This window comes from Gouania willdenowi, unplaced genomic scaffold (genome assembly GCF_900634775.1).
Source record: "Gouania willdenowi unplaced genomic scaffold, fGouWil2.1 scaffold_175_arrow_ctg1, whole genome shotgun sequence".
Taxonomy (NCBI): domain Eukaryota; kingdom Metazoa; phylum Chordata; class Actinopteri; order Blenniiformes; family Gobiesocidae; genus Gouania; species Gouania willdenowi.
The window spans coordinates 68,813-95,276 of NW_021144926.1; the positions used below are offsets into that span (position 1 = coordinate 68,813).

A 26,464-nucleotide genomic window follows, 5' to 3' on the forward strand; every position below is an offset into this window, starting at 1 on the left:
GTCCCCACAATGTCCACTTTCCTCTGGTCCTTCACTGCAGTTGGACGTCACATTGTGAGAGTCAGGATAGGGAAACATTTCAAACCTTTTGTTTTCTGATCAAATATAACTGAAATAAGCCAGTCACCATGACAACACAAAATATATCCTTTCTTTGATTTTCCTCATTTGCACCTGATCACAAGGATCTGATTTTCCCTTTGATTCAGATACTGTAAATATTTGGTTCAGATGTATTGTATGGTAATGTATATTTAAATATGTGTAACCAAGGATTACTTTTCATATGCTGTGAGTTGAAATTTACATGTTTGGTCCAGATGTTTTTGGTTCAAATATCATCAGCTTGGGATCCAGTAAAACCAGGTGGAGGAAAAAAGTAGCTCAACATGGAGGAAATAACTTTTTATTCAAATAAATCTGAAACAAAACCTACATTAATAATAAATAGTCTGTTTATGATCATAACTACTCCACCTGCAGGTGGATCACAGACTTCCTGTCTGACAGGAAGCAGCACGTGAAGCTGGGAAACACCATCTCTGCTTCCTGGACCATCAGCACTGGATCTCCTCAGGTCTGTGGTCTTTCTCCTCTGATCTTCTCCCTGTTCACCAACATCTGCTCCTCCTCTCACCAGGTGGTCAAACTCCTGAAGTTTGTGGACGACACGACCATCATGGACTCATCTCTGATGGAGACGAGTCCACCTACAGGTGTGAGACAGACCGACTGGTGTCCTGGTGCAGTCAGAACAACCTGCAGCTTTAAATCAACCCAGTCTCACAGATGTTCATGCATTAGCACCACAACAGTATATCTATTATTTCATGCTATTAGAGCATGAATAAAGTGTTGTCTTCATGCAATAACAGCACGATGTATTGTCGTGCATTAACTGCACGAAATTCAGTGGGCTGAAATCAGGTCACGTCACTGCTGACTCATCAAAAACAATGGCAAATTGCTTTATTTGAAGATAGATTGTGGCTTAAGAATAGTTTTGATGACATTTCTAGTGAGAAATGTACCTTTAACTTTCATAATTGTCACGGCCGGTATTCAGAGGCTCAAGTGCAGGACAACAAGACACGACAACCAATGATCCTTTGCAGTATTTAATTCAACTCAGATATAAACTCACAAACAGAACTGGGGAATAAAGCTGGCGGTTTGGGTGATGGAGAGATGGTGACAGAGGATCAGGAAACAGGCTGACTGAGGTAGTGGAGGATGATGGCTGAGCAGAGCCGAGTGAGGAAATCCAGTCCAGAGGAGAAGCAGAGGCAGATGGTGGAGTTGATCCTGGGAGATTTGAAGCAGTGGTTACTCTGGCAGAAGATCTTACAGTTTCCAGGCAAGTGGGTAGAGAAACAAAACTGGAGACACAGAGAATGAGGTGAGAGGCTGGCAGCAGAAAGCGGCGCGGCAGAACAGCAATCGTACTGACTCTATAGTTGTTAACAGTCTGACACCAGAAAACACACTGCCTGCAGCTTTTATGTGAGGACCAATGACTCCTGCTGCAGCTCACTCCCAGGTGTGTCTCATCCACTGATTAAGGATCTGCAGCAGCCAAGGTAAACGCCCACCTAAGGAGAAGGGAGGGGAAGGAAAAAAAAGGAAGAGGGGGAAAAGTACTGCCACTACTTGGTGCTCCCTGTAGTGGCTGTGACAGTAATATCCATTTGGTTTATGTAAACTATCTGTATTTTTTCCGTTACATTCTGTGGTTGCTATGACAACCTACATAGAGGCCAAAAAATGTCAAACCAAAAGCAGATAAATATCCATGCACAGGGCGATTGGATGTTTTTTGGGGGAACACTTTACTTAAAGTTTTATATGTAAGGTTGACATTACGCTGTTATTTCTATGACATGACACCTATCATTAGCATTAATAAGGTGTCATGAAGGATGTTATTAAGTGTCTTTCGTTACCCTAACCTACACGTGTCAAACGCATGGGCCGGGGCCAAATCCGTAGGAGAAAGTAAAAATGAGAGAGAAAACACGAATCATTGTGTAAACCAATCTTAACAATATTTGCAGAAGCTCACAGTTTTCAAGGTGCTTATATCGCATGGTTGCAGTTATTTTTTAAAGTGAAACTGTTGAAAAATTCAAAATTCTTACAAACTTTTCCTCAAATTTTTACATAGTATTGCCCTTAATTAAAATGGTCACAAAATCTAGGGTATTTAAAGTGAAGATCCTTTTGGGTCTGATATCGGCTTAGATATGGTTTGTTTCTTACATATTTTATAAATTATGTACTGTATATGTAGAAGTGCAAACTAGGGCTCAATAATGTTAAAATTACTCGTTTTCCAGCATAAATTCTGTGGCCCATTTAAGATTAAACTGTTGTGTATTTGGACCCTGAACTGAAATGAGTGTCATAATGTGTCATAATTTTGTAAACAACACTTAATGACAGCTTAATGACACCTTATTTATGCTGATGACAGCGTAATGTCAGCCTTATGTATAAAACTTCAAATAAAGAGTGACCTTTTTATGTATACAGTACATACATTAGTTTTCAAGAATGTAATTTCAGAATCAGAAATATTTTAATAATCTCAGCGAGAAATTGCTTGCGTTACATCCGCTCAATATTTACTTCAAATAAAGAACAAACACCAAACAAATCAATTTTATATAGCGCTTTTCTGGGTTTTTCATTTTTTTTTATTAACAACTGGTTGACCAGCTAGGTTACACTACAAAGTAATGAAAGAAAAACAAATACAGTATATCAGAATTTTTTACATGAAGATTTTATTTTTTAAACAACACTTGAAGATGAACATGAGACTTCATCCACTTTGTTGGCAATGCTCATCTCAGCGGCGCTGGGTTCTGAAGCGACCTTCTCCCTGACCACCAGCTCCTCTTCCAGAGCCCATGCTCAGTTTAGGGGCCATGTCCACCCGGCCGGGAAGGGTCTCTTGTTCACGGACTGCCCTCGGCTTCCTCTCCTTCACTTTGAGACGCACCTTATCTTGGAACATTATGGGCCCTTCTACCTGCGCCTCCAGGATTCTTTGAACGGAATCAGAGTTGTCGAACACCACGAATCCAAAGTTGGGCAATTTTCCCCCAACGCTCTTGGTGTTAATCCACAGGTTCACAACATTTCCATATGTCATGAAGAATTCCTTGAGCTCGCGCTTAACAATGTCCTGTGGAAGGTTTCCAACAAACAGCTGGTGACTGTCAGGGTGTCGAACAACACGCCTGTTGTCTATAACCCCAGGCTCACCATCTCTGCCACCAGGTCTAGGGCCTCGTGGAGGGACGCTCAGTCTGTCACGAGTGCGCTGTTCTTTGGGGTGCAGGGGTGTCGTTTGCATCTCAACTCTAGGCGGTGTTGATTTGTCAACATGAGGGGGGACATCAGAGGGGGCGACTCTGCTTGCTTTCCTCTTCTCTTTTTGTGAGTGATTTTTGCTGGTCACCAGGATCCAGGATGATGTCTTGGAAGCCTCCTGAGTATTTGTTGGAGATTCCTCATGAACTTGTGATGGTGTTTTGTCCTTAATTTCTTCCAGGACTTTATTTTCTCTTTCAGAATTGATCTCCTCTGCTTTAGGGTCTGGCTCAGGCTCTGGAGCTGGCTCTTCCATTGGCCCCTCTACTCCATTAGTGTCAGGGTGAGGCTCAGGGGATGGCTGCCTCTCCTTTGGCTCCTTTTCCACAGCTTCCTCTGATTCTTCTTTATGCTCAGCATGAGAGTTTCCGAATACTTCATCCTCATAGCGGAAGATGTTGTGGTGCACATAGAACGTGTTGGAACTTGAACCGTCTAGAGCAAGCACAAACGTCTGCATAAACTTTCTCATTGGTTGGCCACTGTTGGACAGCTCTCCAAGCACCTGTACAACAACTCCATCACTCAGAGTGCCATGGGCATCCACGTGCCAGATCTTTGTGCAGCATTCACTGAACTGCAGTGACTTGATCTTCTTGCGGATTTCCTCATGCTCATACACAGCTTCAGCCAGCTTTCCATTCGGATCAAGTCCTCCATGAACAAAGGAGGAACTCCTCCCATAAAATCTGTGCAAAGAAGCTGGAGCCTTCTTTAGGACAGTATAATACTGCCTCACAAACTCCTGCCCAACATCCAGGGGACTTGGCTTCTCCATCACCATTTCTTCGGTAAACAATGTTAGGTGCTCTAAAAGAAAAAAAAAATGGGGGGACAGTAGACATCATCAAATTGTCTAAAACAAGTACTATGAAATACATTATAACTATAAAACAATCATCATAGGTGTTCGGATCTTTGATTCCAGCCCTCCGAAAAAGCTTGCCAGACAGCAAACAATGTTATAACTCATGTTTTTCTTTGTAATTTTTTTTTTAAACTTCATTGGCCACAGACCACAGGTCATAAACCTAAAACGGAAAAAAAGCATCATCACAACACGCTTATCAAACACCTATTACCAGTGCTATCAGGCTGATTTAGCAGTTCCTACATACCAACAGGCTGTAAGCTTCTGATGGGGGTCCAAATTACTATGGTCCAAGTAACTAGCGCAGCACCGTAGTTCCACAGTTAGGCTTTGATGTCTACCTCTGGGACTTTTAGAACTTAGCTCTATCATCTTTTGAGTTACCATGACAACCTGTCAACAAAGCTGTTCTAACTCATCCTGAGTTACCGTGGCTACCTGTCAACATCAGTTTTTCAGCAAAAAACAGCCTCGTACTGTTACGTGCTACGATGAAGAAAATGTTAAATTGCACGCACTAACAGTTGTCAAAAACTAATAATAATTTAACAGACATTAAACAATGAGCTCAAATAATTGAGGGAGAAGTCAAGTATTATTTTACAGGTTGCTGAGCGGCCACAATCAGCACAGTGACGTAGTCGGAAGTGAATCCTCAATTAAACAGGATGCCAGTTGAACCGGGACACCATTAAAAGTCGTCCTGGTGCTAAGCACTCTGATTGAATAATTATACCGTCGCTACTAAATATATACCCCAAAATGAGCAGTGGGGTTACCTCTGAGTCGAACCTCACCAAAAATCAAAAACATACAATTAAAAGTAATGCTTGAACAGCTTCAACCACTGAGGGAGGAGTCAACTACAATGTTAGAGTTTATTACAGTGAACCCAAAAACAATAGAGGAAACTGTTCAGCAGCTGAATCCATCAACGTGTTGCCTTGACACAATACCCTCAAACTTCTTTAAAACTGTTGTAAAGTCATTTATCACTGATTAGTGTCAGATAATTAACTGCTCATTCCAATCAGGCACCGTACCAAAATCCCTGAAAGTAGCTGCTGTGAAACCTCTGTTAAAAAAGAGAACACTGGATGCCTCTATACTGGCTAACTATAGACCAATCAGAACCTTCCATTCATGGCCAAGATCATTGAGAAGGTGGTCTTCAACCAACTGAGTCAATTCTTAACATTCAACAAAATATTTGATAAATTTCAGTCAGGTTTTCGTTCTCATCACAGCACTGAAACTGATCTGATCAAAGTGATCAATGACATAAGGTTGAACACTGATTCAGGAAAAGTATCTGTTCTCATTCTGTTGGATCTAAGTGCTGCATTTGACACTGTAGATCATACAATTTTGTTGCACAGATTGCAAACATGGGTTGGACTAAATGTTAAAGTAATGCAATGGTTTAAGTCATACTTGAAGGAGCGAAGCCATTTTTTAAGCATTGGAAACTTTGAATCTGACAGATTACCAATGTCCTGTGGGGTTCCTCAGGGATCTGTTCTTGGACCCCTTCTGTTTAACCTTTACATGCTTCCTTTGGGACAAATTTTACAGAACTGTAAGGTTGATTATCAGAGCTACGCAGATGACACACAACTATATCTATCACTGAACCCAGATGACCATGGTCCCATTGAGGTGTTGTGTGACTGCTTAGAAAAAGTAAACTGCTGGATGAGTGAAAACTTCCTTCAACTAAACCATGACAAGATGGAGGTGATTGTCTTTGGTAACAAGGAAAAGAGGACTGCTGTCAGCAATTATCTTGAGTCTGGATCTTTAAAAGCTAAAGATCAAGTCAAAAACCTTGGTGTTCTGATTGACTCAGATCTTACATTCAGCAGTCAGATCAAATCTATCACAAAAACATCTTCTACCACCTAAAGAACATCTCCAGAGTGAAAGGTTTAATGGCTCAGAAAGATCAGGAGAAACTGGTCCATGCTTTTATCTCCAGCAGACTGGACTATTGTAATGGTCTTCTGACAGGAATCCCCCAAAAGAGCATCAAACAGCTACAGCTGGTTCAGAACGCTGCAGCTCGGGTCTGAACCAGAACAAAGAGGTCAGAACACATTAATCCAGTTTTAAAGTCTTTACACTGGCTCCCAGTCAGCCTCAGAATAGACTTTAAAGTTCTGCTGCTGGTGTATAAATCTGTGAATGGGTTTGGTCCAGAATACATCAGTGACATGTTAGTCAGGTATGAATCCAGCAGGTCTCTCAGATCTATGGACACAGATCAGATAGTGGAGCCCAGAGTTCACAGTAAACATGGTGATGCTGCTTTTAGTTGTTATGCTGCAAAGAAGTGGAACAAACTGCCAGCAGAGCTGAAGTCAGCATCTAATGTGAACATTTTTAAATCAAAGTTAAAGGGACTTTTTTTCTCTACTGCATATGATTGAGAGAGAGACTTTTTAGTCATGTTGTTGATGTAATGTGTTTGTTGACGATTTTAATTGATTTTACTGATGATTTTAATTGATTTTACTGATAGTTTTAATTGATTTTACTGATGATTTTAATTGATTTTACTGTTGATTTTAATTGATTTTACTGATGATTTTAATTGATTTTTACTGATGTTTTTAAATGTTCTTATTGATTTTAAACAATTGAATGTTTTATCATGTAAAGCACATTGAGTTGCCTTGTGTATGAAATGCGCTATACAAATAAATTTGCCTTGTCTTGCCACCAGACCAGCCGTAATCAAGGAAATAAGTCAAGTGCTTAGCGGCTCATCATGACCAACAAAGGAAAGGAAATTCATTAAATACAGCTAATGACAATACAACGATTTTAGGAGCAGATTTTCTTTACAGTAGCAACATACCTGACAGGTAACTTTAATTATTAACTGGCAGGACTCCACCAGTCCTGGTTACAATCAGACAATGCAGCTAACCTGAAGCTAGCCACTAGCCAGCCACCAAACACCTAAGTTAACATATTAGATTGCTAACTTACTTTGTGAAAGACCTTTATCTATGTAGACAAAACTATTGTAATGAATTTTGAGTATCCAACAGTAAACTGTTCAGTGACTAACTAATTGGACGACTCCCACGGTACACAACAGTTTACGAGCTCTTCTGTGCTATTTATTGCTTTACCCCTGTAATTGGGAACAAATTGTGTCTTTCATCTGAATAAGCCAATGAAATGCAATCTACAACAACATTACACGCCTAAAAAAAGAACTCATGAGGACACATGAAAGCCATCTCAAAATGCTTTGATATTTTCCTAAAAGAACTCATAGGGAGATCAAAGCATATCACCTCTGAAGAAGACTGGCAGTTGACAGTCGAAACACGTCAGGAGAAAACATTTCCTGAAAAGCCTTGTCTGAATAAACAAAACCTAACATGTGATTTTTCATTGTTACTTAGAACAGTGGTTCTCAAACTTTTCAGCCAATGACCCTCAAAAATAAAGGTTCCAGAGACCGGGGACCCCCACTGTACCTGAAGGTGGTTGATCACAGGCATGAACATTGAAGAACAGTCATGTGAAGACAGGGCTATCTATGAGGGGAAATAAAGGGGAGAGATTTTTGGGGAGCATCGATAAAGTCAGTAAAATGATGGTCCATTGTTCTATGAATCTGTGATAACCACATTTATTTATCTTAATAATATCCACTGTTATCCAGGTTGTGCGTTATTATTTGCGCCGTAGTTTGTAGTCATCTTAAAGATGTAAATCATTGTTTTAATCAGAAATAAAATGGGTTAAAACTGAACAAAAACTGTGGAAAAGATGCTGAAAAGAGATTTTAAAATTCACAAAAAATGGTTAATATTCGCAAATTAGGGGTAATGTAATTTAAAAATTAGGAACAATTAGTTTGAACTGGCAAATAATGGGTATGAAAAATCGTGAATGAGGTTAAATTGGCCAAAATAAGCATGAAATATGGTGAAAAGATGATAAACGTGACAATAATTGGTCAACATAAGTAAGTGGTGACAAGGGTTTATATGTCCCGAAAATGTCTTGAAAGTTGAAAAAATGTGCAGAAAAGGCATTGAAATTTGATGGAGAAGTGGCAGGAAAGGGAGTAATGTAGCAAAAATGCATTAAAAGGAGCAAAAATATGGCAAAAAAAGGGATAAATATAGGTTCAAATATGGCGTTTGGTGTGGCTACTCTGTGTTTGTTACACATGTCCTAGACTAAATCAAATACTTGGTACAATGGTTTCTGTTCTCAGCTGGTGATGTCTGTATCCTGTGAACAAAAAACTACATTTATATACATTTCAAAGGTTGATTATGATTTTTTTTAAATATTTCAAGTTATAAATTCTATCCATGTCTAAATATTTATTTATCTATCTGAGGGTATAAATACACATAAGGGTTTTAGTTGTGAGATTTTTAGAACATAAATAGAGGTAAATGACAATATTCTACACAGTTGTAACATAATATCCAAACTGACAGAGATTATTAAAGAAGTGAATAAAAAAGTAAGAAAATAACCCAAAGAACTGAAAAGTAAATCAAATCATTAGAATAAAACAGTAATTAGAACAAAACAGAAATGTAACCAGGTGTTATGTTAATTTATGCCTCTACTAATATTTATATAAATTACAAGGGAACAGATTTGTGATTGTATTTATGTCTTTATTATCTCTCTAAAGAGTCCTAGTTAAATCTATAGACCACGTACCATGTACAGTTCAGCCCCCCCACCTTTGATTAGACGTTTTAGGTGGTGAGGTTGTTTTTATAACCTCAGGTGATCAGCCACTGTTCTGCATTCTGGGCCAGGGTCTATACAGTATATATGATTCCTCAATATATGAAATAATGTTATCCATGTCTGTTATTAAGATCATTTGTTCATTTACCTTTTAACTAAAAAATATGACTTTTATTCAAGCTACAACTGTAAAGTGTTGGGGAGTGTTACAAAAAAAATAAAGTCAATCAACTCTAATCATCAAGAGAAAGAAAACAGTATGAAATCTATAAATATGATATCCAAAAGTTATTCTATCTGTCATTTCAAAAATATCAACGTATGATCAACAAGAAAAAGTTTTTAGTAATTCCTTAAAAAAAAGATCCTAACACATCTTAAATTATAAATATTTAAAGAATTGTGTGTGTGTGTGTGTGTGTGTGTGTGTGTTATAGTGTTAATTGACTTGTCTAAAAAACTAAACTATTGATGAAAAAATAAATGGTTTTTATCACATATTGCCATTTTGAGGAAAATATAGAAATATGAATATTGGGCCTAATGTAACCAAAGCAGTAACGTTTTATCTTGTAAAGGATATGATTGTTTAAACCAGGGGTCCCCAATCCTGGTCCTCAAGGGCCACTATCCAGCATGTTTTAGATGTTTCCCTCTTCCAACACACCTGATTGAAATGAACAGGATTGTTATCAGGCTTCTGCAGAGCTTGATGATGAGTTAATCATTTGAATCAGGTGTGTTGGAAGAGGGAAACATCTAAAACATGCTGGATAGTGGCCCTTGAGGACCAGGATTGGGGACCCCTGGTCTAAACGGTGTAAAATGAGGTGTTCAAACACTGCTTAAAGTAGGATTTTATTAATCAATCAATCAATCAATCTTTTATTTGTATAGCGCCAAATCATAACCAATGGTATCTCAAGGCACTTTACAGTAGAGCAGTCTTAAGGACGGACTCTTCATTTTATGGATACACACATATGCATATATACGTATATACACATACATAAGTATCCCACACCCAACATGAATTCATCATGGCGGCAAGGAAAACCTTCTGTTAAGCAGCAGGAACCTTGTGTGGATCCCATTCCTATGATGAACAGCCATCCACGTTATGCTGTGTTGGGTGTGTGCAGAGGAGAGGGTAGAGACAGAGTTGTTGAGACTCTGTAACTCCACACTTAGGATCCCACGGACCTGCAAGACAAAAGCCAGAAGGAGTACAGGAGCAAACACACAAGGGAAGAAGCAGACATAGAGGGAGTGTTTGAAAGAGGAATGGGACCCTCTCCGGTCCCTCTCTAACCTAAATGACCTCTCTCTTAACGCCCTCTCCAACCTCTCTCCAACCGAGCATGCCAGACCCCCCCCCCCCCCGGCAGTCTATGCCTATTGCATCTTAATTATGAGCTATGAGCTGGTTCCTAACTAAAAGCTTTATCAAAGAGGAATGTTTTGAGCCTAACCTTAAAGGTAGAGAGGGTGTCTGCCCCCCGAACCGTGGTTGGTAGATGGTTCCAGAGAAGTGGGGCCTGATAACTGAAAGCTCTTCCTCCTATACTACTTTTAGAGACAAATGGAACAACGAGTAGTCCAGCATTTTGAGAGCGTAGTGTTCTGGGGGGATTGTATGGCACTACAAGCTCCTTGAGATAGACTGGTGCCTGTCCATTTAGGGCTTTATAAGTGAGAAGAAGAATCTTGAATTCTATTCTATATTTTATGGGAAGCCAATGCAGAGAGGCTAATACAGGAGTAATGTGATCTCTTCTCCTAGTTTTAGTCAGTACACGTGCTGCAGCATTTTGAACCAGCTGAAGTGTCTTAAGCGACTTAATATGAGTGTGTTACCTCAATAACAAATAGAAATCACTAGAGTGATATGATTCTTTGGTATGTAGCAAGTGATGCTAATGCTAATGCTACACTATAGTTCATTCATTTTCAGACCCACTTATTCCTGTTTTACAGGGACGCGGGGGTCTGTCGGTGCCAATCTTTGGCTATCATTGGGCGCTGGGTGGGGGTACACCCTGGACAGGGCGCCAGTCCATCACAGGGCAACACAGACAGACAACCACTCACTCTCATTCACTACTATGGGCAATTTAGAGACTCCATTCAATCTTATAGTCATGTTTTTGGATTGTGGGAGGAAGCCGGAGTACCCGGAAAAAACCCATGCAAACAACACTATAGTTAAAAGACTGTGTGACTATAAGAACATGTCAGATCTTTTGTTTGATGTTCATTGTACTTGGAACCAGTTTGATAAATTGCTCACATACAATTTAAAAAAAATATTTGAAAATGACCTTGTCTTAAATTATCTTTTATTCCTTTTTTCCATTTAGGGTGATGATTTTAAGTAGGTGAATTGGTTCGTTTTATTGGTAAATAACTTTAAAATAGTTTAAATGATTTTAATGAAAAAAATTGTATTTTGATCGTGTTTTTACAAAAATAAATGGTGATATGATTTTTTTCCCCATATCACCCACTGTGACTGAGGTAAAGGTAGCACTGCCTTGGGCCACAGTGTTTTAAGTGGGAGCCCCCTGCCTCTGTCATCATCAACATCTGTGATAAACACCTACAACATGAGACATGTCCCCAGATAAATGATGGACAGTTGGTTGATATGAAATATTAACAAATAAATGTATTTTGTCACATGTTCTCCACAGGGGCTGCTAAACAAGCTAGCTAACATTAGCCAATGTGAACTTTAGCTAGCTAGCTCACTCTGTGGGTCTTTACCAGGTACTACGTGTTAAGGCTTCAGCCAGCAGGAGAACTCTGTCAGCATGGAAGATTTTGACAACACCGTACTGTCAGTGTTGGAGGGTAAGTCATGTTTTTCATTCATATTTGGTGATTATTAAGCAAAGTTAGCGTCTGTATTGGTAGCTTTGATCACATTAATGTTGCACACTGTTAGCTGGATGTTGTCTGTCCCTGTATGCAAAAAATGCCTTGCTTAAGTGCCGTGGAAAACAACTACAGTGAGAGAAAAGGAGTAAGTCAAGTTGTATCAGCTCCCAACTGTTAGTTTATTTTGAAAGAAATAAACCGAAAGCATTATTGTGGATAATTTCGTCTGTTCCACATACAAAATACACTCATTTATTTTCCATTTATACATTATTTACTATTATTATACATCAATGTTTGTCAGTTTTATGTTGAATTTCAACTTGTTCCTTTTTATATGGTTTATTAGGATGAAATATAAATGTCCAAAGCATAGAATAAAAAAATGAATTTTCACAAAAATAATTATTGCTGCAATGAATGCTTTTAATTTCCCAAAATGCATCTTTGTAATTGAATCAGTTATTGATATTAATCTGTTTGTGGATCTACTAATAGATATTGTTGTCATACAAACTGTTTTATGATTTGAATTAATTAATAAATTTGTCTTGCTAAGTATTAATTATGTACAAATTGGTTAATGTAATGCACCAGTTCATGAACTGAGTAATAGATATTTTAATGGGCTGTCAGAAGCAGCAACATAAGTCATAGTTTTGTTGATCATGTGGTCAATTGGTCCATTTTTCTATAACCAGTTACATTGTATTTTATAAATCCTTCTTAAAGGGCTTAGGTTTAATTTCCCTTTCAACTAAGAATCATTTGGAAAGCATTTATTCTGAAAATCCATATTGCAGTAGGTGAATTTCATGCATATTAATAATTAGAATAAAAATAATTATCTTATGGTTGCAAATATTCTTTTTTAGACTATAAATAAATGTCAACAATATGAGCTGGAATGTGTCTCACATATAAACTTATATTTGTTTTATCAATGTCTGCAGCTGCCAGTATTGATGAGGAGGCTTTGAAAAGCCTAAAAATAACCTAAACTTTGGGTGGGACAGCAACAAGAAAAACCACTTATTACTGTTATTATTATTAATAATATTTCACCATAGTTGACCATCTACACCAAAATGTACAAGTGACTCCAAAATATGAGGTCCCTGAGGAAGAGGCAGGGCTCCACGCCACAACGATGGGTGTTAAAGAAGAGTTTCTTCTGCTCAAACAACACAGACAATGACACTGATGGTGACAGAAGTGGTGACACAAGCAGTTCAACCATAATTATTGAGAGCAATGATGACCTCAGCGAGGACAGTTTAAATGGAGGTTTGTGCTAAAAGTGGGAACTATTCTGTCTCATGTGCCAGAATACATTGTAATGTACACAATGTTGGATATTGACCTGTGTTTTACTGTTATTTTGCTTATGTGTTTACAAATGATTTCATTATTTTCCCCAGGAAAAGCATCTCCACTGCATTTTCCTTACGCTTAGTAAAACATTGAGATGATCAAATGAAATAGGTAATTGACCATTCCTAAAAACAATCTGAAAGTCCATTAAGAAAACACTGCTCTACTCAAACTGTTATTGCTTTTTAGACTTTAGGTGAAGTGAAGTTCGACCTCTGATAGGTGTACCTTACTCTCTTTATGATTACTGTTTTCTGGTTTTGTCAAACCTAGTGGGGGAAGTAGCAACACAGTAGTGTTATGCCTGTGTTGACTAATTACCTTCTAATATAATTGTGCATTATATTTTATTCATACACATGCCACTAACTATGATTTATCTTCTCTGATGCTAGTGTAATAGTGTTTCCATGGAAACGTCTTTGCCTCACCTTATTTTATAATCTGAGGATGCAGGTGAGTCACTACAAAACATTGAGCAAAATGTACAAGAATCCCAACACAAAACCCAACCAAGGCGATTTTGCCCAAATTTTAGACCTTGAGTTCGAGGCTAGATGGGCTTTCATTGATGCAGATATTACAAAGGAAGAAGACTGACCTATGAAACTCTTTGATGCATATCCCTGCTTCAAAGACACTGGAAATGTCAGCTTTTTGACTTCCGTCCTTGGTACTGTGCAGTCTGCCCTGTATTAAGCCTGCTCAGTGGTAATAACTGAACAGAATTGTGTCCAAGGCAATGGATGAGCTGCATCGCCAAATTGCAACCCCCAATTTTTATTTTTATTAATAATTTAAAAGGTACAATAAACATTAAACACACCCTTTACAATTACTGTACATGTTTTCTCTTAATTGAATATTAATATTACAAATGCTTTTGGATTTTGCACCATTGTTGTTATTGTTCCCTCGAGACAATTACACTATACCTGTAAGTGTTATATTGTATTACAGTGCATTATTCTAAATGTTAAATTAGGTTCTATTTTTTTCAATGGTTTGTTGTGTCACAGAATTGCATTGTTTTGTTTTGATATATAAAATAAATATGTGCTAACCACGACATTAATTATAATTAAATTCAGTACATCTACACGTTTGCTATATGTTGTCACCACTAAAATTTTGTATTTTTTTTCTAGATCATCATAAACTCAGACTGATTAAAACCATCCCATCTGATCTGGGACATGAACTGATCCATTTATTCACACATTAGTTCTTCTAATGTCTTTAAACACTTTTATTGATACACACAGACCTGGTCAGAGCAGGTTACACTCCCAGTTAGGATCATGGAAAATAACATTTGCTCCATCTCAGTATCTAGTTTAGACTTTTTTTAGACCTGTGTCCTGGGTATGATGGGTTCACGAGGTGAACAGTACTCAGCCATGTTGGGAAGTCCAGAAATCACACAGCATTTCACCCAATCATTGTGGTCCATGCCAGAAAATACCACAGACCAAGTATTTGTAGTGTAGTCATAGCACTCAACAATTTTTCCTGTCCTACAAGAGACAACAAAGATCTGCTTGTTCATCACTGCAATGTCAAAGTATCTGTGTCTGTGGACCATTTCAGGGACATTGTACCAGGTGTTGGTCACTGGGTCATAAGCCTCAGCAGACCTCAGATCTCTGAACCCATCTCTGCCTCCAACTGCAAAAATGTGACCCATATATGCAACGACCCCAAGGTCACACCGAGGTGTTCCCATAGGCGTGATCAGTGTCCACTGGTTGGTGTCTGGGTTGTAATACTCAGCAGTATTCAGTACTTTATTACTCCGTCCTCCACATATGTAAATCTTGTTGTTCAGTGTGGTGCAGCTGGCGCTGATCCTCTCTTCATTCATTGATGCAATGAACGTCCACTGGTTGATGTTGGGCTGGTAGCGTTCAGCAGTTCTTAGTGAGGTACCATCATCCCTGTAGCCTCCCATAGCGTAGATGCATCCATTTAGCACGGTAACGCTCACAAAGCTCCGTGACTCCTGCATTGGTGACATTTCCTGCCAAGTGTGTGTGACTAGGTTATACCTCCACACTCTGTTAGAGGGGTTGGTCCATCTTAAAACACCACCCACAATGTAGAAGCATCTACCAAGGAAGACAGTGCTGTAGAGGAATAAGTGAATCATGGGATTCTCCAGACTAGGATGAGTGTGAACTGTGATCCAGCTGTTAGTTCTGTAGTCAAAGGCCTCTATGGTCTTAGAAAATATTCTAAACATCAGTAAGACGGCGTTTGGCAAGCGACGGCAAAACAAGGTGTTGTTGATCCCAGACTCAGAGCAGAGTAACGAAGGTTGAGACATGACTTTAAGGGTATCAGTGACTAAGAGGTGGGACTCAGGGTTTGTTTTTACCACATCATTGTTAAGCACATTGTCTGTGATGTAACTTTTGTCCATCAGCCCCAGTCGTACCTTTGGTAACAGAGTATAAATGGCTCCCTGTCGTTCCTCAGGCATGTGGTTTATCCATCTTAAAACACTTTGATAAACTGTGCTCTCCTGGGTCACAGTAAGGTCATCCTGACCCATAATATCAGCCAGCTCCTGCTCCGCAAGCTGCAAAAACTCTTCACAGAGTGAAACCTCCTCAAAATCCTCACAGATAAAGTGAAAGGCCTCATACTTCAATTGAAACAAAATGGGAATATACCAGACGTTAGTAAACTGCCACAGCCCAATGCATTTTTCTGGACAGAGATGATCCTTCAGAGCTTCAAAGCATGTTTGTTCCAGACTCTTTACATTGAACTGATGCACTTCCATCATTAGATCAAAAATATAACTGTTGTCAGAGTGACAGAGATTAAGTAAATTCACTGAGTCCAAGGAGTTTGTGAGTTATAGTGTCTCTCTCAGAAGGTTGTCCCTCATTAAAGAATTCTCAATGTGCTGCTGAGTCCTTTGATGTGCGACCAGCTCCTGATGATGTCATCAGCAGTGTGTGATGATGTCACAGTGAAATTCACACTGATATTCCTTCTGCTGGCTCCTGATTGGTGGATGGTGTCACGGCAAATTTACGGTTGACCTCATTTGGAGACATGATTTATTGCTCTGGTTGAGTGATGGAGTCCAGACGAGGCATTGATGATTTTATAAAAAAGGTTTATTATAACTAAGTTAAAAAAAAAAGAGTACAAAGATGGACAAAATTAGTGACCGCCCGGGCGGACGTCCGATGATCAAGTGACCCACAGTTCTAATCCAACACGTATATTCCCCTCAGTCCCCCTCCCTCCTCCCCCCAGGAGATAGAGATAGAGGGAGAGGGAGGAGGTGAGGACAGAGGGTGAAAAAGAGACAATTTCTTCTTGAGTCAAAACAACCAGTTCTTGTATCTGATTGTCGTGAGTGTTGGAGGTGTGTGCGTGTATAGTGTTTGTGTGTATGACTGGATGTGTATTGGGTGTGTATGTGTGACTATGTGACTGTGTGCACAGAGAGTGCCTATGCCGGCCTTGTGAGATTGCTTGGGAGGATATCATGTGCTTTGGAAAGGGTAGTTTGACCCAGAGCTAGAAGCAAAGTTGAAGACATGAGAATCACACAATGGAAAGTTACCCAAGGCTTAAGGATTAAAAATATATGAGTAAATATATTATTAAGCATAACTAATAATTTCGCCTTAACAATGGCATGACAGGTTCTGCGTTCTTTGCTATGTGTGTGTGTGTGTGTGTGGGGGGGGGGTTGGGTCTCAGCTATGCATCCTCACTTGAACTTCAGGAAATTTTAATATTCTAGTTTATTATTAGTTTGAAGCCTACAGTTTGAAACATGCTGACAGTTGAGATCAGATTACCTTATTGGTGACCCAGCATACCCAATACAGAACTGGCATTTTCAGACACAGGCAGACTGACCCCTGAGCAGCGCACGTACAACTACAGACTGAGCAGTGCTCGATCTGTGGTTGAAATGGCTTTTGGGAGACTAAAAGGTCGCTGGAGGTGTCTCCTAAAAAGAAATGACTGTAAGCTAGAGCTGAGCAAGAAGATGGTGATGGCCTGCTGTGTTCTCCATAACATATGTGAAGAGCATGGGGACAACTTCATTGAGGGGCGGACTGCCGGATTTGAACACAATCAGCCTCCCGTCCAACCACTGCCCGACACTGGCAATGCAGAGGGGGCTGACATCAGGGCAGCCTTGAAACAGTATTTCAATCAAGCAGAATAACCCAATTGGTTTGTGATGTGGTTGGAAATGTTATATGTACAGCTTTGGGAACCAAAGAAATTGATATGTGTATGTATTTCCATTAATGTAATTGTCTTGTTCATCTGAAATAAAGAATAATAATAAAGGGTAATGTCTGTTTTTCAATACATTTAAAATGAAAATCCATTACTGTTTTATTCAACAAAGGGGTTAGGACCGTCACCGCCTGAAATGTCCACAAATAAAATGCAAAGACACTAACATTACATTTGCTATATGTTGTAACAAACATTTAAGCTTTCCATCAGGGCCTTAAAGATTAGAGTACAGGAATTAAAGAGTGACAGAATAAAAAAGTGAGAGCAATAACATTATATACACATAAAAAACAATAGTGACAATATATCTGAGCTGGTGCATATTGTTTAGTTGTATATGTGACAGTATAACAACATCTAAAACTAATTTCTGAGAAAGAAAATCTGGTTACCATAGTTTTGTGATTGTACTGTATGCTACAACTACATTTTTAACTGACCGATATGTACATATATTATTACTATAATATACATCTGTGAATGTAAAGTACGGAACACTTTGAATGTCGGGTTAAAAGAAATTCTAAACATAATCCAGCTGATGCAGACCTAGACACAATTTACCATATGTGGGTCAATGTGATCACAGCAAAATTAATAAAACCATATCATTCACAAGGAAGGAGTGCTAGTAATGACGTGTGCATTTAAAGTTAATATTCACTAAACTACTGTCTATATTTTACATTATATTGTGAGAATTGGTAATATTCAGCAACGGTTTGAAAACTACATATATGACTTGTAAGTAACTGCATTTTCTACATGTGAAGAAGAAGACTAGTAAAACTAAATATGAAAAATGTCCTTTGAAATTAGAGAGAAAACTCACATCACTTCAAAAAACTTTGATTTACAATATTATACAGTATGTACATGTTCTCAGGGGGAAAAAACACATTACTTCTTCCCCTGCTCCTCCATCAGGAGCTATCATGTTTGCTCCCTGGGCGTCCATGTTCGTTAGGCTCTCCAGAATCACCTTTGAGAGTTGATGGTCCTCCCTGCCTTCCAACAGAAACACCTCGTCAGACTTCTCCATATATTGGAGGACTTCCCCAATCCAGTCCCTCTTCCTCTTACCTAAACAAAAAGCATATGGGAAACCATCATCATCAAAACTTTATTTCAGACACATAGTGATAGGTCCATGCAGACAGAACACAATAGACATAAACAAGTAAGACATTACTGTTAGTCATTACTAGTAGATTTCAGGATGAGTTCAAATACAGGATTGTTAGTTTGTTTAAATAGTATCTTACCCATGGCAGCCGCTGACGAAGCTATTGACGAGCTAGCAGAGGGGCTTAATAATAAACATTCTCACAACTAGCTAACAGCATTCAAACTTACCGGGTTCTGTTGCCGTTTCCTCGAGCACAGCCGAGGTCGACACGTTGGCTGGGCGGTCCCCAAGCACAGCGTTCAACATTTCTAAATGTGGGCTGACCACCCTTCCACTGCTGCACCCTCACTCTCGCTTCTGGTCACGGAAGTCCTTTTTGAGTTTCTTCAACTTATTTAAAAGTTGGTCGACTGTCCGGGTGTACCCGGCGGCCGCCATCTCCCGCTGCAGACCCTCAAATATCGGCTTGTTCCGCTTGGCAGAGTTGAGCTTCTCCTGTACCTCCTCGTTACTTCACAGCACCACAAAGCACTGTGTTTCCGCCTCGGACCATTGCTGCTTCACGTGTTTATTATCTATTTCGGCTTTTCTCGTTATCACGCAGTATGATCTCCGGTCGAGTCGAAAGAAAATGGCTGACCTTCATTTCTTGCAAGACATTTATAGCCCCGCCTTCGGAGGGTCCCTTCCCTTAGCATTTTCCTGCACATGTTGAAGGACCTCAGCTGTCTCAGAAAATAGAGGCGGCTTTGGACCTTCCTGTAGAGGGAGTCAGTGTTCCTCCCCCAGTCCAGTTTATTGTCAATCACCACTCCCAGGTATTTGTACTCCACAATGTCCACACTGACCCCCTGGATGGAGACAGGGCTGACTGGCCTCTTGGTTCTCCTCAGGTTCACAATCAGCTCCTTAGTCTTTGTCACATTGAGCTGTTTGTTATCACTCTCTCTCTGACTCAGGGCAGACTGTGCACGGACTGAAAGCAGATCAAGTGCAGTCCACCACACACACAGAGCCAGAGGAACCTCTGTGACTCTGTTCCTCATGAACATGTTTGTGCCTTTATTCTGTTGCTTCTCCACCTCAGTCTTCATTTTTCCTCTTGATTTGACAAAAGTCACGTTAGAGATTTCTGCTGGAATATAAAGCCATGGGACTTTATCTACTCTCAGATCAAGAACACACATTGACTTTTGATGAGCAGCTTGAGCAGCCAATAGTAATGCTTAAACAGCTCATAGGATCATCCTGTAGGTAGAAAGATCTCTGATTGGCTGAAATCCATCCTGTATTGATCAACTTCATTTTCAGAGCCTGGAGAAGGAGAAGAGATTCACTGTCCACTCAGAACACTTTGGATTACAATATGCTCAAAGATGATTATAGATTTTTGACCAAATAACACAACAAATAATTTACATATTGCAGCTTTAAGCTAAGGGATGAGTACTGCAGAATTGTCTACTGCCCACTTTCTAGATGTTTTGAACCATAAACATTTTAACTCGTAACCATATTTTTACACATTTTTGGAGCTTCATAGGCCAGTTAGCTCAGCTGGACAGAGCGTGTTGCTAATAATGCCAAGGTCATGGGTTCAAACCCCATACTGACCAGGTCCTAATCAAGCACCTTAAACCTTAATGTGCTGTAAATGTTAGTGTATGAGTCCAAAAGGACAAGGTATGAATATGTATACAACCTCAAATTCAAACAGTCAGTTTATATAAGTCATCACTCAATTGTAATTAAATCCAATTCAGTACTGGGTTCATCTGGATCGCTCAGTTGACCAATCCTGAATGAGACTGAGGTTTGTCCCTCCTACCTCATTAGCATACGGACACAGAAATTTGGAAATAAATAGAATAAATAAATAAATGTTGAAATAGATAAATGTATAAATCAATTTAAGACATTTAATTATTTATGTCCCATTTATTTAATCGCTTTTATTAATTTATTCACACATTGAAAGTAAAAGAATTTATTAATTCTTTTATATATTTATTCCAGTATTTATTTATACATTTATACATTTGGCAGGTTTGGTCCTCCATACTCCCTGAGCACCAGTCAAACAAAGTTATGTGCACTCCTGTTTATAGAAATACACAAAAAGAGGATTTAAAAGACATTCTAAATTTAAAACTACAATTATAAATAAAAACTGTGTGTTTAGAGTGTTGATGAAGAAAATAGAGTAGAGGTATTCTACAAGTCAGTTTAAATCTAAACAACTTAACGTAATATTGCATATTACGGTACATGTAACATAATGGAATGATGTCTTTCTGTCTATCAATTATCACCATGGTACATCACAGGTAAATAAGTCATGGAGCTTCCTCACCCATTCCCTCAGACAGGCCTTAAGTCCTGATGCACAGGAGAACATTCTACCACAACAACTCCCACTCTGAGCCACCATCAGACGTCCATCACACCACAGCACCATGTAGCCCACAGCTAACCTCCAGCTAACGGTAGCCACACAGAGATAACATCTCCACACTTTCACTGCTGACACCAGACGTAGAGCTCAGGACCAGCCAAACCAGCGACTCATCTGGATAATCAACTGACAGGTAGAAAATAATAAATAAAATAATGTAACTTTATTGATCACTCACTCATTCTCTGTATTTTGACCCATTTTCCCAGAGGGGTAGCAGTGGGCTGCTAACTACAGACACCCAGGGAGCAGTCTGATAGTAGTTTATGAATATTCATAAAAACAGGCTAAAGACGGTTATTATCTGTGTACCCTTCGTTCTGTGGTTATTACATTTTAAAACTAAATCATAGTAACAAATAAACAGTGGTTATTTTTGTTTTACTGATTTATAACCAAAACATAAATACAGAAAAACCAAATAAGCAGCGTTTTTCAATAAAAATCTTGTTCTGTTTGTGAGATATTTGGATATTTACGGGAAGTTAGAGCGAGAACTGAAGTCCACTGCACCTGGTTTCCCTCTCCAGGTCCTGGACCAAGGGGTATTTCATCATAGTGTTCTCAGTAGAGCCAGGCTTATGGTTCAAACCTGGTTCAAAGTAGCTATAAAGGAACGAAGGTCCACACCACTGCATAGTTTGCTCCCAAATTCAGTTTTTAATAAACACCAAAAGACGTGACGTTTTGGGCTGACCGTCCTTCATCAGACATAGGTTGTAACTTTCTGGCACACCTGTTTTTATAGTGTACATGATTGGACAGGGTGGTCACATGATACATTTCAGTGTATGCAAGTGGACATTTGTCTCGCATATATTTACAGTTGCCATGTGTACTAACTATATAAATATATACAAAAATATATACACTACTATATACAAATCTAAAAAAATATAGAAAATATAGACTATGTATATTTAAAAAACTTTTTGCACTATTTATAAATATAACATTCTTAGAATACAATTTTATATGCATGATCATACAAACATCAAGGTAACCGTAATATTGTATGAAAGTATTATACCTTATGTAGGTGTGTCCTAAACTAATCTTAATATGAGGGTTTCAATGCCCCCCTGATTTCCAGAGGAAGAACTAGTTTCTAACTCCACAATCTCAGTCTCCAGGTCCTTTATAGACCCACAGGCATCACGTGTGGCATTGAGTGTATGCTGCTGGCACAAGAGTTTAATCTGCGTTTTGCCATAGTCCCACCACTGCTTAAGACATTTAAACTCAGCTTTCCTACGTCTAAAGGTGTTCCAAAAAAAACTAAAAATCTCACTAAAACCTTTATCAAATGTCAAACTTGAGTTAAAATGCCAGTACACACTCCATGGTAGAATGTTTTTCATGGCAAAAGGACACAAAACTAAACAATGATCAGTAAAACCAGCTGGCACTATGTCGCAGCGCTTAAAAACATTAAAATGGTGTTTAAAACAGTAAAAACGATCAAGCCTGGCTGATGATATCCTGTTTTCTGTCAGGTGGGACCAAGTATATTGTCTGCAGTCTGCGTGTACCCTCCTCCACACATCCACGAGGCCATGCGTGCTGATCAGCTGTCTCAGAACGCGCTGGGAAGCCAGGTGTGGCTCTGCATGATTACAATCTAAAAACTCAAATTCAGTACAGTTAAAATCCCCACCCAAGAATAAAAACTCCTCCAGGCCACAGCGATCCAACCTCGCTTTAACTATTTCTAAAAAGCTCTTCCTCTCTGAACCGTTTGTTGGAGCATAAATATTAACAAAGACCAGTGTGTGGATATCACATTGGGCTTTAACCAATAGACACCTGCCCTTTACCACATGCTCAACCTCTACATTTGTGGGAATAAAAGTCCTGGAGAAAATGAAACCTACTCCACCACTGGACGTGGTGTTGTGGCTCAGGATCACCTCCCCTTCCCATTCTTTAACCCAGTCTCTCTCTTTACAGTCATCACTATGTGTTTCTTGCATAAACAACACATCAGTGTTTTTTCTTCATGCTGTCGAACACAAGTGCCCTTTTTTTTCCTCTCTCGCCCCATTTATGTTAAATGACCCACCCTAAAAGAATTCATAAGAAAAGAGGAGGATAAAAGAAAAAAACCTGAAACAAATAAAAAGGAGAGAAAAACAACAAAAATCCTCATCATAAACTATAAATTAAGCTGATTTCTTACTTTAATCATCTGCTTTTTGAGTCTGAAAATGTCAGTGAGATCTGATGTAGCTCTACCTTTAATGATGCGTTTTGCTGAATTATGAAAAATGTATTTATCGGGAAAATGTTGTTCCAAAATAAGTCCTTTCATGCCTTTGGTCTGCTGCTGGATTGCTTTAAACATTTCCTCTGAATAAAAGTCGTTTTCTTGGCTGACTGTTGTCTGAGAGAGAGTGTAAGAAACATCACTACTGTCAGACACACACTCATCACTGTCACTGCTGACTGCTTCACTCACCCCTGCCCTCACCAACTTCACCTGCCTCCTCCCTCTCCACCAGGCCACCCACAGCCCCACCAGTCTCACGAAGGTCAACAATCATCTCATCAATCACCTTTACATTCTCCCCCTGCTCACCTGCCTCTCTGTTGTCTCCACCCATCTGCTCCCTTATCTCAGTGACCTCCAGTCCCTTATCATCATCCTTACCCGTTTCACTCTCCACCTCACCCAACACCTCAGTACGCTCATCAACCCCTGATCACTCCTCCACCTGATGCTCCGAACCCCTTTCAGTGTCTCCCCTCCCCGTAGTCGGACCAGGCTGCCCAGCGGAAGTCTTGGCCGCAGCCGGCTCGGCCGGCATGGCCGAAACGTGTGCAGCTCCACCTGCATGATCAGTAAGTAAGCAAGTAAGAAAGTTTTATTTATAAAGCGCTTTTTGCAGATAAAATCACAAAGTGCTGTACAGAGTTGTGGTAAAAATACAAGTGCAACACAATAGAATAATAAAACAAGAGTGCATAAACATCATAAGAACAGCAACATTAAAGGATAAATAAAAATTAAAATCCAGTAACTAAAAGCTTTACTGTAAAGTGTAGTCTTTAGCAGTTTTTTAAAAGTGTCCACTATGTTTACTACCCACGAGGTTTTACTATTGCATCACATCATCAGTAGGATAAAACTAACCTGTCTCACGACGGTCTAAACCCAGCTCACGTGAGGGTCGTCTTCTGATCGAGAGGTTGGGGGTTCGATCCGAGCACCTGACTATGTGTCGAAGTGTCCTTGGGCAAGACACTGAACCCTAAGTTGCTCCCAGTGGTTGACTAGGACCTTGCATGGCAGTCCTGTCCCACTGATGTGTGAATGTGAGAGTGATTGGCTGAATGAGCTGATATGTAAAGCGCTTAGGGACTGCTTCAGTGTGGTTATAAGGCGCTATATAAATCAAGTCCATTTACCATTTACCACACAGTTGAGCTCCCTGAGAGACTGGTGCAGGTTATTCCAGAGTCTGGAAGCTACAGCCTGGAACACCAGGTCTCCTCTGGTTTTAAATTTAGTTTTTGGGGTCTTTAGGAGACCCTGACCTGAAGACAGAAGGCATTGCTCTGATGAGTAGGGGCACAACAAGTCCGAGATGTATTTAGGGGCCTGACCATGTATTGCTCGGAACGTGAGAACTAATATTTTATATTCTATGCGAAACTTAACTGGAAGCCAGTGCAGAGTAGCAAGAATGGGGGTGATGTGGGATGTTCTAGAAGCACCAGTTAAAAGTCTGGCAGCAGCGTTCTGAACGATCTGGAGTCTGTTTAGGGTCGACTTATTAAACAAGTAAAAACATAATTACAGTAGTCAATACGAGATGATATAAATGTGTGTATGACCAGTTCCAGACCTGATTTTGATAAAAGATGCCTCACTTTAGAGATATTTCTCAGGTGGTAAAAACAGTTTTTAGTCAATTGACGACAATGTCCCTCCAAAGACATGGACTGATCAAAAACAACCCCAAGGTTTCTGAGGCTGGTTTTAACAGATGAGTCCAGATCACCAAGAGAGTTTTTAATTAGAGGATGTTTTTATCAGGAGCAATGATCAGAGTTTCTGTTTTGTTTGAATTTATCTGGAGATAATTTGATGACAACCAGTTTTTGAAACAGGATATACAATCTAAGGGTTAATAACCTTCAACATTAGTATTTGATACATTTCTGTCAAGCTTTGGTTCTGATCACAGCACAGAAACAGCTCTGATCAAAGTGATCAATAAGGTTGAACACTGATTCAGGAAGAGTTTCTGTTCTCATTTGATAGGATCTAAGTGCTGCATTTCACACTCTGAACCACAACATTTTTTCTCAGAGATTTCAAACGTGGGTTGGACTAAATGGACAATGGTTTAAGTCCTACTCTGAGGAGAGAAGTTATTTTGGAAGCATTGTAAACTTTGTAGAGTTGTGTCCTAATGGTGGAGTGTATTGGTTTAGAACGCTGGGCTTGTAATTGGAGGGTCGCTGGTTCAAATCTCGCCTGGGCAATCGCTGTGGGATTTTGAGCAAGTCCCTTAACCCCATTCACTGCTCCTCAGGGATGGGTTAAATGCAGATAATAGATTTGTATATGTGTAAAAATATACAGTATATGCCAATAAATAAAAGCAAAAGCCCTGATTTAATATTTTAATCTTTAATCTTTGAATGTGACCAATTAATGAACCCCTTCTGTTCTGGTCTAAAAGCTAAAGACATGAAAAAATATCCTAAAATTGTTATATTGTGCCGTGCATTTAATTTGAATTATATCATTTTTTATTTATTTTTTAGTTTAGTTTGGACTATTTTTTTCTAACTGTAAACGATATATTTTAGTGCAGGCACTGCATGTAGATGACCTGAGGCTACTGAGTCACCTGAAATTATCACTATGGAAACCAAGTGTTCCATATTTCTGTGTTCCATAGCAACTTGTACAAACAAACCAACTTGGCTTTGAAGTGCAGCGAACTTTCATCTTCAGCATAGAAAACCTTCTATCTTCAGTTTTTGAGCTTTCATCAACAAGGAATTCTCCTCAGAAGTCTACATCGCTCTTTGATATTAAAAATATTAAGCAAACTCAAAGTAAGTGCTTTTAAGGTGATATTATGTTTCCAGACTTAATGTGACAGTGCCCTGGGTGTTATGTGTATCTACATAAACATCTTAAAAATGATCAATATAGAGAAATGCAATGTAACAGTGATGTAAATGAGATGTCTTTCATCTCTGCAGTGGTTAGCACGTAGTGTGGTAAACTGTTAGCAGCTGTTTAACAGTGATCCATAATGTCATTGAGCTTTGGTTAGTCTGCGAATTATTACACTGTAATAGATCACAGTTAGTGAGCATTAATGTTTCTATG

At 39.2% G+C, this 26,464-nt stretch overlaps 1 protein-coding gene across 4 annotated transcripts; it reads right to left on the bottom strand.

The window, feature by feature from the left end:
- Positions 1–2,851: 2,851 nt before the first annotated feature.
- Positions 2,852–25,471, bottom strand: LOC114458748 (ras GTPase-activating protein-binding protein 2-like). Of its 4 annotated transcripts, XM_028441142.1 has the most exons (3): positions 25,458–25,471; positions 22,511–22,513; positions 2,852–4,186 (listed from the first exon to the last, which is right to left on the bottom strand). In XM_028441142.1, exon 3 carries the CDS (start codon positions 4,160–4,162, stop codon positions 2,852–2,854), a length of 1,311 nt encoding a protein of 436 aa, XP_028296943.1. In that variant the 5' UTR covers positions 4,163–4,186; positions 22,511–22,513; positions 25,458–25,471. The 4 variants fall into 4 exon arrangements, with proteins under 4 accessions (XP_028296943.1, XP_028296945.1, XP_028296942.1 ...); XM_028441144.1 differs by lacking the exons at positions 22,511–22,513; positions 25,458–25,471 and adding an exon at positions 7,244–7,383 and having other exon boundaries at positions 2,852–4,188; XM_028441141.1 differs by lacking the exons at positions 22,511–22,513; positions 25,458–25,471 and adding an exon at positions 4,461–4,570.
- Between the last annotated feature and the right edge of the window lie 993 nt (positions 25,472–26,464).